At 41.7% G+C, this 16789-nt stretch overlaps 1 protein-coding gene across 1 annotated transcript in view; it reads right to left on the bottom strand.

The window, feature by feature from the left end:
• ELAPOR2 (endosome-lysosome associated apoptosis and autophagy regulator family member 2) overlaps positions 1–16789 on the bottom strand; it is a 213075-nt gene that overhangs the window by 54839 nt on the left and 141447 nt on the right. The window contains exons 6-8 of the mRNA XM_068973179.1: positions 15488–15593; positions 6656–6808; positions 5957–6045 (exon numbers count right to left, since the gene is read on the bottom strand). Coding sequence (XP_068829280.1) covers positions 5957–6045; positions 6656–6808; positions 15488–15593 — 348 coding nt within the window. The remainder of the gene's footprint in view (positions 1–5956; positions 6046–6655; positions 6809–15487; positions 15594–16789) is intronic.

Genomic DNA, 16789 nt, shown 5'->3' with positions numbered 1-16789 from the left:
GGATTGGAATGGTTCCAGTTACCAATTAAAATTTTCCTTAAAAGTGTACCCTATAGGCAGGCAGCATACTAAAAAGCAGAGACATTACTTTGCCAACAAAGGTCTATCTAGTCAAGGCTATGGTTTTTCCAGTAGTCATATATGGATGTGAGAGTTGGACTATAAAGAAAGCCAAGTGCCGAAGAATTGATGCTTTTGAACTGTGGTGTTGGAGAAGACTCTTGAGAGTCCCTTGGACTGCAAGGAGATCCAACCAGTCCATCCTAAAGGAGATCAGTCCTGGGTGTTCATTGGAAGGACTGATGTTGAAGCTGAAACTCCAGTACTTTGGCCACCTGATGAGAAGAGCTGACTCATTGGAAAAGACCCTGATGCTGGGAAAGGTTGAGGGCAGGAGGAGAAGGGGACAACAGAGGATGAGATAGTTGGATGGCATCACTGACTCAATGGACATGGGTTTGGGTGGATTCCGGGAGTTGGTGATGGACAGGGAGGCCTGGCATGCTGCGGTTCATGGGGTTGCAAAGTCGGACATGACTAAGTGACTGAACTGAACTGAACTGATAGGCAGGAAGCAAGCAAATAACTAAGTTTCAAAAATTTGAACATTCCTATGTCATATGAATTATAATGTTTAAAATCTGTATACCTCAAGAGCCATTTCCCTTGATGATGCTCTCCAAGCAAGGTGATAATAAGATCCAGAAGAGCATGACAGGACAATAAGAGTCAAAAGACAGTCGATGAATGCCCTGGGAAACATCATTAAGCCACCAGCAAATTGCCAGGGTACTCAAAGCAAGAATAAATAACTCTTAAAAAGATGAAACCAGAACAAACGAAAAAATAATAAAATTGGAAAATATTCGAATGGATGTGTATAATAGACATGTCTTCACTATATATGTTATCTAATTAAGTTCCTACCACTTTTTGTTCACTTCTAAAGCTAGAAACCTCTCTCTTAAAGTAAGACTTATATCAGTTTTTAAAGAATCAGTGATATAAAAGAGATAGTTAACAAGGACCCACAGTATGGCATAGGGAATTCTACTCAGTACTCCATAATGACCTAACTGGGAAAAGAATAAAGAGTGGATATATGTATATGTATAACTGATTCACTTTACTATATAGCAGAAACTAATACAAGATTGTAAATCAACTATATGCCAATTGAAATTTTTTAAAAAGAATCACTGAGTTTATGGAGTGCTGGTACACTGTTTTGCTATATATCAAGAACACAAAAAGACCATAGTTTGTGTGCATCTGTGTACACAATACGCCTGTGGGTGTACACATGTGCCCATATGTGTGCGTGTATGCGTGCATGTGCACGCTGTACATTCTATATTTAATATGTCACTCTACTTCTTTAGTTCAGTTCAGTCACTCAGTTGCGTCCGACTCTTTGAGACCCCATGAATCGCAGCACACCTTCTTTAAGCACAGGCCAACTAGATTTTATCATTCTATTCACTGACATCATTACTCACTGACATAATAAAAACATGATTTTTGAATATTTTTATTATAGCAAAAACAAGATCCATTTGTATACTAGATCTCATTCATTCACGGTTCAGTAATGTTTTTATTGCTGTTCAGTGCTCAGTTTAGTTCAGTCACTCAGTCATGTCCAACTCTTTGTGACCCCATGAACACACCAGGCCTCCCTGTCCATTACCAACTCCTGGAATCCACCCAAACCCATGTTCTTGAGTGGATGATGCCATCCAACCATCTCATCCTCTGTCGTCCCGTTCTCCTCCTGCCCTCAATGTTTCCCAGAATCAGGGTCTTTTCAAATGAGTCAGCTCTTCGCATCAGGTGGCCAAGTATTGGAGTTTCAGCTTCAACATCAGTCCTTCCAATGAACACCCAGGACTGATCTCCTTTAGGATGGACTGGTTGGATCTCCTTGCAGTCCAAGGGACTCTTAAGAGTCTTCTGCAACACCGCAGTTCAAAAGCATCAATTCTCAGTCATGTCCACCTCTTTGCAACCACATAGACAGCAGCACATGAGGCCTCCCTGTCCTTCACCATTACCCGGGGCTTGCTCAAATTCACATCCATTGGGTCAGTGGTGACATCCAACTATCTCGTCATCTGCCATACCTGTCTCATCCTGCCTTCAATCTTCTTCAGCATCAGGGTCTTTTCTAATGAGTCAGCTCTTCACATTAGGTGGCCAAAATATCAGAGATTCAACTTCAGCATCAGTCCTTCCAATGAATATTCAGGGTTAATTTCCTTTAGGACTGACTGGTTTAATCTCCATGCAGTTCAGGGGACTCTCAAGATCTTCTCCAGCACCACAGTTCAACAGCATCAATTCTTCAGTGCTCAGCCTTTTTTACAGTTTAATTAAAGACTAGAGTTCCAAAGAATAGCATGGAGAGATAAGAAAGCCTTCCTCAGTGATCATTTTAAAGAAATAGAGGAAAACAATAAAATGGGAAAGAGTAGAGACTTCTTCAAGAAAATTAGAGACGCTAAGGGAAAATTTCATGCAAAGATGGGCACAATAAAGGACAGAAATGACATGGACCTAACAGAAGCTGAAGATATTAAGAAGAGGTGGCAAGAATACATAGAAGAACTATACAAAAAAGGTCTTCGTGACTCAGATAATGAAGTGATGTGATGTGATGTGAAGTGAAGTCAGGTGATGTGATCACACGATGGTGTGATCACTCATCTAGAGCCAGACATCCCGGAATGTGAAGTCAAGTCGGCCTTAGGAAGCATCACGACAAACAAAGCTAGTGGAGATGATGCAATTCCAGCTGAGCTATTTGAAATCCAAAAAGATGATGTTGTGAAAGTGCTGCACTCAATATGCCAGCAAATTTGGAAAATTCAACAGTGGCCACAGGACTGGAAAAGATCAGTTTTCATTCAAAAGCCAAAGAATGTTCAAACCACTGCACAATTGCACTCATCTCACACACGAGCAAAGTAATTCTCAAAATTCTCCAAGCCAGGCTTCAACCGTACACGAACCAGGAAGTTCCAGATGTTCAAGCTGGATTCAGAAAAGGCAGAGGAACCAGAGACCAAATTGCCAACAACTGTTGAATCATCAAAAAAGCAAGAGACTTCCAGAAAAACATCTATTTCCGCTTTATTGATTACACCAAAGCCTTTCACTGTGTGGATCACAAAAAACTATGGAAAATTCTTTAAGAGATGGGAATACCAGACCACCTGACCTGCCTCCTGAGAAATCTGTATGCAGGTCAAGAAGCAACAGCTGGAACTGGACATGGAACAACAGACTGGTTCCAAATCAGGAAAGGAATATGTCAAGGCAGTATATTATCACCCTGCTCATTTAACTTATATGCAAAGTAAGTAAGTAAAGTCACTCAGTCGTGTCCGACTTTTTGCGACCCCATGGACTGTAGCCTACCAGGCTCCTCCCTCGATGGGATTCTCCAGGCAAGAGTACTGGAATGGGTTGCCATTTCCTTCTCCAGGGGATCTTCCCAACCCAGGGATCGAACCTGGGTCTCCCGCATTCCAGGCAGACATGTTAACCTCTGAGCCACTCAGCCATGCAGAGTACATCATGCCAAATGCCAGGCTGAATAAAGCACAAGCTGGAATCAAGATTGCTGGGAGAAATATCAATAACCTCAGATATGCAGATGACACCACCCTTATGGGCAGAAAGTGAAGAAGAACTAAAGAGCCTCTTGATGAAAGTGAAAGAGAAGAGTGAAAAAGTTGGCTTAAAACTCAACATTCAGAAAGCTAAGATCATGGCATCTGGTCCCATCACTTCATGGCAAATAGATGGGGAAACGATGGAAACAGTGACAGACTTTATTTTCTTGGGCTCCAAAATCACTGCAGATGGTGATTGCAGCCATGAAATTAAAAGATGCTGGCACCTTGGAAGAAAAGCTATGACCAACCTAGACAGCATATTAAAAAGCAGACACATTACTTTGCCGACAAAGGTCCATCTAGTCAAAGCTATGGCTTTTCCAGTAATGTATGGATGTGAGACGTGGACTATAAAGAAAGCTGAGTGCTAAAGAATTGATGCTTTTGAACTGTGGTGTTAAAGAAGACTCTTGAGAGTCCATTGGACAACAAGGTGATCAAAACAGTCAATCCTAAAGGAAATCAGGCCTGAATATTCATTGGAAAGATGCTGAAGCTGAAACTCCAATACTTTGGCCAACTGATGCAAAAAACTGACTCACTGGAAAAGACCCTGTTGCTGGGAAAGATTGAAGGCAGAAGGAGAAGAGGACTACAGAGGATGAGATGGTTGGATGGCATCACTGACTCAGTGGACATGAGTCTGAGTAAGCTCTGAGAGTTGGTGATAGACAGGAAAACCTGGCCTGCTGCAGTCGATGGTGTAGCAAGGAGTCGGACACGACAGAGTGACTGAAGTGAACAGAACATGAAGTAAATTTAATTTGCCTTACTCATCACAAAAGAAAGTTCAGCCAAGAAAAGTTTAACTAAAGAAACATTATTCCAAATTACTTTCAACTCACCTTAATGGAGGAAGGCACAGAAACCCACTCCAGTATTCTTGCCTGGAGAACCCCCATAGACAGAGAAGCCTGGCGGGCTATAGGCCATAGGGCCACAAAGACTCAGACACAACTGAAGTGACTTAGCATGCAATGGCTCTCTGCATATATTTTCTAAATAGAAATAGCTCTTACTTGGCCATTAAAGGACATTCAACATAGTTCATACTTCATAAATCCTTGCTCTTTAAAAGCTGTTAATGTTACTCTTCTGATTGAAATTAATAGATGCACTTCTAAATGAAAATGTCCATAATTTAAACTGTCCTTCCTTTGACCTATTCTAAGTACTTGCTATACTGTTAATATAAGAATATACTTTGTCTTAAGTATTGGAAAGTAAATTTAAAAAGCTTAAGGACTAAGGGTAAGATAAACAATTATATAAATATAAAAATTACAGATTAGAACCTAAGGACAAAAATCAATGTCATTATTTCAAAGGTGCAAACACACACAAAGAATGCTGCATCACAGCCACCTTAATCTCAGTTTCTCCTACTAACATAGATTGATAAGGCTAACTTTTTAATTAAGACAATGGCAGGTCAACTGCAGAGTTTGGGTTTGTACCCTTCCTCTGGCTAAGTGCCATTTATATGGTAATTAATTTGCATTTTCTAAATGCAATTACATAGCAATCTGCCATAACTGCATCAACCTATGGCTGCATGGCTTTTATTGACTGAACCTACTGAGTAACCAAATAATTAAAGAGAAGTTAAACATTATCTTCATTCTGTGAGTCACAGAACACATTTTAAGGCTGTGCTCTCCTGATACTAATATTCCTGAAAAAACTTAACTGTTTACAACAGCAGTAACTGACTGAGCACTCACTACGCACCAGGCACTGTGTTAGGGAACCTTCAATTGAGTATCTCATGTATTTTCATGGCAGCCCTATGAAGTAAGTACTGATATTACTCCCATTGTACAGGTGAAAAAATCTGAGACTTAGAGCACACAACATAGCACTAATAAGCAGTGTGTGTTAGTCGCCGTCATGTCTGACTCTTTGCAATCCCATGGATCCCCATGTGACCCTGCTAGGCTTCTCTGTCCGTGGAATTCTCTCCCAGGCAAGAATACTGGGAGTGGATTGCTTCTCTAAAGGAACTTCTCAGCCCAGGGATCAAACCCTGGTCTCCTGCATCACATGCAGATTCTTTATTGGTTGAGCTACCTACAGGGAAGACCTAATAAGCAGCAGACGTGAAAATCAAAGCCAGAAAGGTGGACTTAGGAGTCTAAATTCTTAAATTTCCTCTGTGCTACTTAAACACACGTGCTATATATCTGCTCATTTAACTAAGGAACAACCTGTAGTCTGTTCAAATAGGAAAAGAGGTGGATAAATGAGGGGTGTAGATGACTGAACATAGCCTGTACCTTTCCTTCCTCATCACATGGAGTGTGGATCTGGAAATAGTCTTTTGAGGTACACGGAGGGCGTTCCATACACTCGCTGGATCCTTCTTCTGCAACACAAGAATGCATTTCAGAAATGAGTCATTTATGTTGTGACTCTACAAAAAAGGCAAACATGAACAAGCAAACAAACAAAAAGCAGACAAGTGAAAAGTAAAAATAATCTTGCAAGAAGAATTTAGGTAGAACTAGTTAGGCCTAGAGCAAATGAAGGCCTGGATTTTTATTTTTCCTAGAGCAATAAAATGTTTCCAAGGTAATAAGAAGCATATCATAGCTTTCTAAGAAAACATTAGATTTCCTCCATTATCACTGCATGTTGTAAATCTGGAACAAATTAAGTTTCTAAGTACATCTCCATGCCAACGAATCATCTAAAAGTACAATATGAATTTTTTTTAGGCAAGTATAAACATATCCAAAACAGCTACCTGGGGGTTGTGGAACAGAAAACATTACGGACAAAAAGAAAACTTCTGCAGCAAGAAGTAATTAGAAGTCCTATTTTATCCACTAAGTATGAATTCATTTCAGGACTTTGGTTTCTGGCCCACCGTTTTCATCACATTGTGTGTGATTTCTGGCTTATGACTATACACTGTGCACAAACATAACTTTAGCAGAAAAGATCAAAGAGTATACACTGGAGACTCATCTTACCTGAAAATTGCGAGTCCTCATCACACCTGATGCATTCTTTGGCTCCCTTCTCAGAATAGGTGTTTCTGGGACACACTTGGCAGATGAACGAACCTGGTTGGTCGCTAAAGGTGCCGGGCTTGCAAGGAAAGCATTCTGATGTGTAGGCCACCCCTGTGTGGTAATGGGAAACAGAGCATGGAGAGAGGGCCCTGTACCACCCCTGTGTGGTAATGTAAGAAAGAGCATTAAGGCAGGACATTGTATCACCCTTAAGTGGTAATGGGAGACAGAGTATGGAGGGAGGCCCCTGTGTCACCCTGTGTGGTAACTGGAGACAGAGCATGGACGAAAGGGCCTGTGTCACCCTGTGTGGTGACAGGAGACAGAGCATGGAGGGAGGGGCCTGTGTCACCCTGTGTGGCGACAGGAGACAGAGCATGGAGGGAAGGGCCCTGTGTCACCCTGTGTGTTAAAGGGAGACAGAGCATGGAGGGAGAGGCTTGTGTCACCCTGTGTGGTAGTGGAAGACAGAGCATGGAGGGAGCGGCCTATGTCACCCTGTGTGGTGACAGGAGACAGAGCATGGAGGGAAGGGCCTGTGTCACCCTGTGTGTTAAAGGGAGACAGAGCATGGAGGGAGGGGCTTGTGTCACCCTGTGTGGTAACAGGAGACAGAATATAGGGGAAGGGCCCAACAGCAACAAATCAGTGTGTCCTTGCTTCTGCTACCGAAGTGAAAGAGAAATATTAATAGTAAGCTCAACCCAGGTCTTTTATATACCATTAATTCAACATCACAAATGTATTTACTGGTTGCAGAGAGCTGGGATGCATACTGAATTGAACAATGAAGTATAGTGAACAGTTAAGAGATTCAGATTTGATAGAGGTATATAATCCGTGTATGAGATTCCACAGCAAGATGGCGAAGTAGAAGAACATGCACTCTTCTTCTCCTGCAAGAACTCCAAAATTACAATTCGCTGCTGAGCAACTGTCGACAGGAGAATGTTGGATCCCACCAAAAAAATATACCCCACATCCAAGGGCAAAGGAAAAGCCCCAGCCAGACAGCAGGATGAATGAAATCACATTTAGAACCAAACCCCATACCCACCAGAGATGCTCAGAGGGCTCAAACAAAACCTTGTGTCCACCAGAAGACTCCTAAGAGACTGAGCCAGACCTGCCTTTGAGATCTGCCTTTGAGTGTTTGAGTGTCTCCTGTGGAGGTACGAGTCAGCAGTGGCCTGCCACAGAGGCAGAGGCTCTGGGTGCAGCAGACCTGGGTATGGCATAAGCCTTCTTGGAGGAGGTCGCCATTAACCCCATCATAGAGCCACAAGAACTTACACAGGACTGGGGAAACAGACTCTTGGAGGGCACAAACAAAACCGTGTGTGCACCAGGACCCAGAGACTCCATAGAGACTGAGCCAGGACTGTGTTTGTGTGTCTCCTGCAGAGGTGTGGGTGGTATGGGTCAGCAGTGACCTGCTTCAGGGGCAGGGGTTCTGGGTGCAGCAGACCTGGGAATGGCATAAACCCTCTTGGAGAAGGTCACCATTAACACCACCATAGAGGCACCAGAGCTTACACAGGTCTGCAAAAAGAGACGCTGGAGGGAATAAACAAAACCTTTTGCACACTAGGACCCAGGAGAAAGGAGCTGTGACCCCACAAGAGACTGACCCAGACTTGCCCGTGAGTGTCCAGGAGTCTTCAGCAGAGGCATGGGTCAGTGATGGCCTGGTGCAGGGTTGGGGGCACTGGCAGCACATGCATGGGACATTTTGAAGGAGGCCACCATTATCTTCATTACCTCCACCATAGTTTGGTCTCAGGTCAAACAACAGGGAGGGAACACAGACCCATCCATCAATAGAAAATTGGATTAAAGATTTACTGAGCATGGCGCCACCCATCAGAACAAGACCCAGTTTCCCCTCAGTCAGTCTCCCCCATCAGTAAGCTGCCATAAGCCCTTTATCCTTATCCTTCAGAGGGTACATAGAATTAAAAACACAACCACAAAAAACTAATCAAACTGATCACATGGACCACAGCCTTGTCTAATTCAATGAAACCATGAGACACGCCATGTAGGGCCACCCAAGACACATGGGTCATGGTGGAGAGTACTAACAAAATGTGGTCCACTGGAGAAGGGAATGGCAAACAACTTCAGTATTCTTGCCTTGAGAGCCCCATGAACAGTATGAAAAGACAAAAAGATAGGCCACTGAAAGATGAATTCCCCAGATCGGTAGGTGCCCAATATGCTACTGGAGAACACTGGAGAAATAACTCCAGAAAGAATGAAGAGATGGAGTCAAAGCAAAAATAAAACCCAATTGTGGATGTGACTGGTGATGGAAGTCCGATGCTATAAAGAACAATACTGCATAGGAACCTGGAATGTTAGGTCCATGAATCAAGGCAAATTGGAAGTGGTCAAACAGGAGATGGCAAGAGTGAATGTCGACATTCTAGGAATCAGTGAACTAAAAGGGACTGGAATGGGTGAATTTAACCCAGATGACCATTATATCTACTACTGAGGGCAAGAATCACTTAGAAGAAATGGAGTAGCCCTCATAGTCAACAAAAGAGTGTGAAATACAGTACTTGTGTGCAATCTCAAAAACGACAGAATGATCTCTGTTCGTTTCCAAGGCAAACCATTCAGTATCACAAAAATCCCAGTCTATGTCCCAACGACTAATGCTGAAGAAGCTGAAGTTGGACAGTTCTATGAAGAACTACAAGACCTTCTAGAACACCCAAAAAAGATGTATTTTTCTCATTATAGGGGACTGGAATACAAAACTACGAATTAAAGAGATACCTGGAGTAACAGGCAAATATGGCCTTGGAGAATAGAATGAAGCAGAGCAAAGGCTAACAGGGTTTTGCCAAGAGAATGCACTGGCATAGAAAGATCCTATTTTAATAATACAAGAAAAGACTCTACACATGGACATCACCAGATGGTCAATAGCGAAATCAGACTGACTATATTCTTTGCATTCAAAGATGGAGAAGCTCTATCACTTCAGTTCAGTTCAGTCACTGAGTTGAGTGTTTACACTTTGTGACCCCATGGACTGCAGAACGCCAGGCTTCCCTGCACATCAACAACTCGGAGTTTACTCAAATTCATGTCCACAGAATCAGTGATGCCATTCAACCATCTCATCCTGTCAACTGTTCTCCTAACACCTTCAATCATTCTCAGCATCAGGGTCTTTTCCAGTGAGTCAGTTCTTCACATCAGGTGGCCAAAGTACTGAAGCTTCAGCTTCAGCATCAGTCCTTCCAATGAATATTCAGGACTGATATGCTTGAGGATTGACTGCTTTGATCTCCTTGCAGTCCAAAGGACTCTCAAGAGTCTTCTCCAACACCACAGTTCAAAAGCATCAATTCTTCAGTGCTCAGCTGACTTTATAGTCCAACTCTCATATCCATACATGATTACTGGAAAAACCATAGCTTTGACTAGACGGACCTTTGTTGGCAAAGTAATGTCGCTGCCTTTTAATATGATGTCTACATTGGATATAACTTTTCTTCCAAGGAGCAAGTGTCTTTTAGTTTCATGGCTGCAGTGATTTTGGAGCCAAGAAAATAAAGTCTGTCACTTTTTCCATTGTTTCCCCATCTGTTTGCCACAAAGTAATGGGACCAGATGCCATCATCTTTGTGTCCTGAATGTTGAGTTTTAAGCCCACTTTTTTACTCTCCTCTTTCATTTTCATCAAGAGGCTCTTAGTTCTTCTGCACTTTCTGCCATAAGGGTAGTGTCATCAGCATATCTGAGGTTATTGATATTTCTCCCAGCAATCTTGATTCCAGCTTCTGTTTCATTCAGTACTGCATTTCTCATGATGTACTCTGCATATAAGTTAAATAAGCAGGGTGACAATATACAGCCTTGACGTACTCCTTTCCAGATTTGGATACAGTCTGTTGTTCCATGTACAGTTCTAACTGTAGCTTCTTGACCTGCATACAGATTTCTCAAGAGGCAGGTCAGGTGGTCTGGTATTCCCGTCTCTTTCAGAATTTTCCAGTTTGCTGTGATCTACATAGTCAAAGGCTTTGGTGTAGTCAAGAAAGCAGAAGTAGATGATTTTCTGCAATTCGCTTACTTTTTCAATGATCCAACAAAGGTTGGCAATTTAATCTCTGGTTCCTCTGCCTTTTCTAAATCCAGCTTGAACATCTGGAGATTCATAGTTTACGTACTATGGAAGCCTGGCTTGGAGGATTTTGAGCAATACTTTACTAGCGCGTGAGATGAGTGCAACTGTGAGCTGGTTTGAGCATTCTTTGGCATTGCCTTTCTCTAAGATTGGAATGGAAACTGACCTTTTCTAGTCCTGTGGTACTGCTGAGTTTTCCAAATTTGCTGGCATATTGAGTGCAGCACTTTTATAGCATCATCTTTTAGAATTTGAAATAGATCAACTGGAGTTCCATCACCTCCACTAGCTTTGTTTGTAGTCATGCTTCCTAAGGCCCATTTGACTTCGCATTTCAGGATGTCTGGCTCTAGGTGAGTGATCACACCATTGTGGTTATCTGGGTTATGAAGATCTTTCTTGTATAGTTCTTCTGTGTATTCTTGCCACCTCTTCTTAGTATCTTCTGCTTCTGTTAGATCCATACCATTTCTGTCCTTTATTGTGCCCATCTTTGCATGAAATATTCCCTTGGTATCTCTAATTTTCTTGAAGAGTTCTCTAGTCTTTCCCATTCTATTGTTTTTCTTTATTTCTTTGCATTGATTGCTGAGGAAGGGTTTCTTATCTCTCTTTGCTATTCTTTGGAACTCTGCATTCAAATGGGTATATCTTTCCTTTTCTTCTTTGCCTTTCACTTCTCTTCTTACACAGATATTTGTAAGGCCTCGTCAGACAACCACTTTGCTTTTTTGCACTCCTTTTTCTTGGGGATGGTCTTGAACACTGCCTCCTGTACAATGTCATAAACCTCTGTCCATAGTTCTTCAGGCACTCTATCAAATCTAATCCCTTGAATCCATTTCTCACTTCTCATAAGGGATTTGATTTAGGTCATCCTAAACAGTCTACTGGTTTTCCCTACTTTCTTCAATTTAAGTCTGAATTTGCCTTGTCATACTGTTCATGGGGTTCTCAAGGCAAGAATACTGAAGTGGTTTGCCATTCTGTTCTCCATCTAGATAGCATATTGAAAAGCAGAGACATTACTTTGCCAACAAAGGCAAAGAGATGGCTGGATGGCATCACTAACTCGATGGATGTGAGTCTGTGTGAACTCCGGGAGTTGGTGATGGACAGGGAGGCCTGGCATACTGCGATTCATGGGGTCGCAAAGAGTCAGACATGACTGAACAACTGAACTAAACTGAACTGAAGTCTGAATTTGGCAATAAGGAGTCCATGATCTGAGCCACAGTCAGCTCCCAGTCTTGTTTTTGCTGACTGTATAAACTTCTCCATCTTTGGCTGCATAGAATATAATCAATCTGATTTCGGTGTTGGCCATCTGGTACTATCCATGTGTAGAGTCTTCTCTTGTGTTATTTGAAGAGGGTGTTTGCTGTGACCAGTGAATTCTCTTGGCAAACTCTACTAGCCTTTGCCCTTCTTTATTCTGTACTCCAAGGCCAAATTTGCCAGATACTCCAAGATTTCTTGACTTCCTACTTTTGCATTTCAGTCCCCTATAACAAAAACATCTCTTTGGGGTGTTAGTTCTAGAAAGTCTTGTAGGAGTAGCTCTATACAGTCAGTAAAAAAAAAAAGACCAGGAGCTGACTATGGCTTAGATCATGAACTCCTTATTGCCAAATTCAGACTTAAATTGAAGAAAGTAGGGAAAGCCACCAGACCATTCTGGTATAACCTAAACCAAATCCCTTATGATTATACAGTGGAAGTGACAAAGAGATCAATGGATTAGACCTGATAGAATGCCAAAAGATGGACAGAGGTTCGTGACATTGTTTAGGAGGCAGTGATCAAGATCATCCCCAAGAAAAAAAAAAGCAAAAAGCCAAAATGGTTGTCTGAGGAGGCCTCACAAATAGCTGAGAAAAGAAGAGAACCAAAAGGCAAAGGAGAAAAGGAAAGATATACCCATTTGAATGCAGAGTTCCAAAGAATAGCAAAGAGAGATAAGAAAGCATTCCTCAGTGATCAATGCAAAGAAATAGAGGAAAACAAGAATGGAAAAGACTAGAGAACTCTTCAAGAAAATTAGAGACACTAAGGGAACATTTCATGCAAAGATGGGCACAATAAAGGACAAACGGTACAGACCTAACAGAAGCAGGAGACATTAAGAAGAGGTGGCAAGAATACACAGAAGAACTGTACAAAAAAGATCTTTATGATCCAGATAGTCACGACAGTGTGATCACTCACCTAGAGCCAGACGTCCTGAAATGCAAAGTCAAATGGGCCTTAGGAAGCATCACTATCAAGAAGGCTGGCTATGGAGGTGATGGAATTCCAGTTGATCTATTTCAAATCCTAAAAGATGATGCTGTGGAAGTGCTGCACTCAATAAGCCAGCAACTTTGAAAAACTCAGCAGTGGCCACAGGAATGGAAAAGGTCAGTTTTCATTCCAATCCCAAAGAAAGGCAATGCCAAAGAATGCTCAAACTACCACACAATTGCACTCACACACAAGCAAAGTAATGCTCTAAATCCTCTATGCCAGGCCTCAACAGTACATGAACCGTGAATTTCCAGATGTTCAAGCTGGATTTAGAAAAGGCAGAGGAACCAGAGATCAAATTGCCAACATCCATTGGATCATAGAAAAAGCAAGAGAGTTCCAGAAAAACATCTATTTCTGCTTTATTGACTACACCAAAGCCTTTGACTATGTGGATCAAAACAAACTGTGGAAAATTCTTCAAGAGATGGGAATACCAGACTACTTGATCTGCCTCCTGAGAAATTTGTATGCAGGTCAAGAAACAATAGAACCGAACATGGAGCAACAGACTGGTGCAAATAGGAAAAGGAATATGTCAAGGCTGTATATTGCCACCCTGCTCATTTAACCTATATGCAGAGTACATCATGAGAAACGCTGGGCTGGAAGAAGCACAAGCTGGAATCAAGATTGCTGGGAGAAATATCAGTAACTTTAGATATGCAGATGACACCACCCTTATGGCAGAAAGTGAAGAAGAACTAAAGAGCCTCTTGATGAAACAGGAGAGTGAAAAAGTGGGCTTAAAATTCACATTCAGAAAACAAAGATCATGGCATCGGTCCCATTACTTCATGGCAAAGAGATAGGGAAATGATGGAAACGGTGACAGATTTTATTTTCTTTGGCACCAAAATCACTCTGTTAGTGACTGCAGCCATGAAATTAAAAGGCGCTTGCTCCTTGGAAGAAAAGTTCTGACCAACCTAGATGGCATATTAAAATGCAGAGACATTACTTTGCCAACAAAGGTCCATCTAGTCAATGCTATGTTTTTTCCAATAATCATGTATGGATGTGAGAGTTGGACTATAAAGACTGCTGAGCACTGAATAATTGATGCTTTTGAACTGTGGTGTTGGAGAAGACTCTTGAGAGTCCCTTGGACTGCAAGGAGATCAAAGCAGTCAATCCTCAAGTATACCAGTCCTGAATATTCATTGGAAGGACCGATGCTGAAGCTGAAAGCACCAGTCCTTTGGCCACCTGATGGATGAACTGACTCACTGGAAAAGACCCTGATGCTGAGAAAGATTGAAGGCAGGAGGAGAAGGGGTTGACAGAGGATGAGATTGTTGCATGTCATCACCAACACAATGGACATAAAGTTGAGTAAGGTCCAAGTTGGTATGGACATGGTAGCCTGGCATGCTGCATTCCATCGGGTCGCAAGGAGTCCGACACGACTGACTGACCTGAACTGAATCAGTGTATAAGCTCAGCTATCAAAACAACTTCATTAATCAGAAATGGAGTAAATTATGATTCCTTCCAATTCTGTACCATTCTCTTCTCTCTGTGTCTACCAGTTCCCTTTTTCTCCAATGCTCACTAGTTACATACAGACAAGACCCACAAGACCCAGGGAAAAGCTGACTTTTCTTCAGGTTTGTAAGTCCAGGTATCACCAGCAGATGTCCCTATAACTAATGAGTTAGCTTCACAGCTGCTGCTGCTGCTGCTGCTGCTAAGTCGCTTCAGTCGTGTCCGACTCTGCGATCCCATAGACGGCAGCCCACCAGGCTCCCCCATCCCTGGGATTCTCCAGGCAAGAATACTGGAGTGGGTTGCCATTTCCCTCTTCAATGCATGAAAGTGAAAAGTGAAGGAAGAAGCACAATTATACCATAGTAAAATATAACTCAAAGTTAAATAAAAGAGAATCACTGCTTTAAGTAAAAGTAGCTCTGATAATGAACCATGCCAGAGCATACTGTCCACTCTCAGGAGTCAGAAAATGCAGTTGGTAAAGAGAGGCAAAAGGTGTAGGAGACAGGCCAAGATATTTATTTCGCTGTTATTTTTATGGATACAATCATGACCTGTATAAGTACTATGCCAGCACAATGAAGTCTTGAATGAAGAGTAGGCTATTAATAAAGATTGTTTTCTTTTATTTCAAGACACCTACAATTGTCATTATTTTTACTTTCTCACACAGATTAAATAATTCAGTTCAGAGATAGGAAAAACAAACAGCCAACTTGCCAGAAATAAAACCAGAGTCTCTAGGCCAATATGATGCCTAACCTGCTAATTTTTGTCCCATATCTCCTTGAACCAGTGAAACCAACAATGTAGTCAATATTTTAAAATGGGATAGGTGACTACTAAAAGAGACAGATGTGAAATACCTTCAATTGTGATATTTTTTACCAACACTGGCTTGACTGCCTTGGAACCCATAAGGATGCCTGTAGTTCTCCAGTACAGTATGTTTGTGCCTGATTTCAACATTACCTGTAAAGAAAACACAAGACACTCAGGTCAGATGAACCATGCTACTTCCAACCATACCTATATCAAAGTTAATCCCCTATACACTTTTCAACACATTATAATGAAACACAATTGTCTGGAACCCACAAATTTAAATCAACTACTTATTGAGACAAGCTTTGCTTAAATTCACATTTTGTAAAAAAAAAAAAAAAAAAAGTTTGCCAACCCCAAAAATACAGTAAAGAGGGAGGAACAGAAAAATCTTCAAGCGTGGAAGAAGAGAAAATGAATTTCAAATCATTTGCATGAAGACTTGGTTTATATTTAAAAGACTCAATTTAGATTGTGAGAGGCACTTAGCCCAATTACATACTGATTGCTGTCACTATTCATAAGTAAATCTCTGGGCTCTGAAAACAAAAAGGTAATAGAATGAGTTTGCTTCCTTTTAAAATTACTTAACAAACAACACTTTGACAGCAACAAAAGAAAAATAAGACTGCTCTTATAGAATAGCCTGATTTGACTCTGGCTCCATAATGTAAATGATACAATGTCTAATATTTGCTTCCTTTGCCACCAGAACATTTTTATCAAATCACTTTTCCAATCATTTCATGCTGATTCAGTCAAGTAAACTAATAAAATTAAAAGACGCTTACTCCTTGGAAGGAAAGTTATGACCAACCTAGAGAGCATATTAAAAAGCAGACACATTACTTTGTCAACAAAGGTCTGTCTAGTCAAGGCTATGGTTTTTCCAGTGGTCATGTACGGATGTGAGAGTTGGAATGTAAAGAAAGTTGAGTGCCGAAGAATTGATGCTTTTGAACTGTGGTGTTGGAGAAGACTCTTGAGAGTCCCTTGGACTGCAAGGAGATGCAACCAGTCCATCTTAAAGGAGATCAGTCCTGGGTGTTCATTGGAAGGACTGATGTTGAAGCTGAAACTCCAATACTCTGGCCACCTGATGCAAAGAGCTGACTCATTGGAAAAGACCCTGATGCTGGGAAAGATTGAGGGCAGGAGGAGAAGGGGATGACAGAGGATGAGATGGTTGGATGGCATCACCGACTCAATGGACATGGGTTTGGGTAGACTCCAGAAGTTGGTGACGGACAGGGAGGCCTGGCATCCTATGGTTCATGGGGTCGCAAAGAGTCAGACACGACTGAGCGACTGAACTGAACTGAAGGGTGTTTTGCTTTATCATT

Source organism: Capricornis sumatraensis, chromosome 5 (genome assembly GCF_032405125.1).
Source record: "Capricornis sumatraensis isolate serow.1 chromosome 5, serow.2, whole genome shotgun sequence".
Taxonomy (NCBI): domain Eukaryota; kingdom Metazoa; phylum Chordata; class Mammalia; order Artiodactyla; family Bovidae; genus Capricornis; species Capricornis sumatraensis.
Note: the sequence above shows the minus strand (reverse complement) of the source record. Positions and strands in the feature narration are given on the sequence as shown.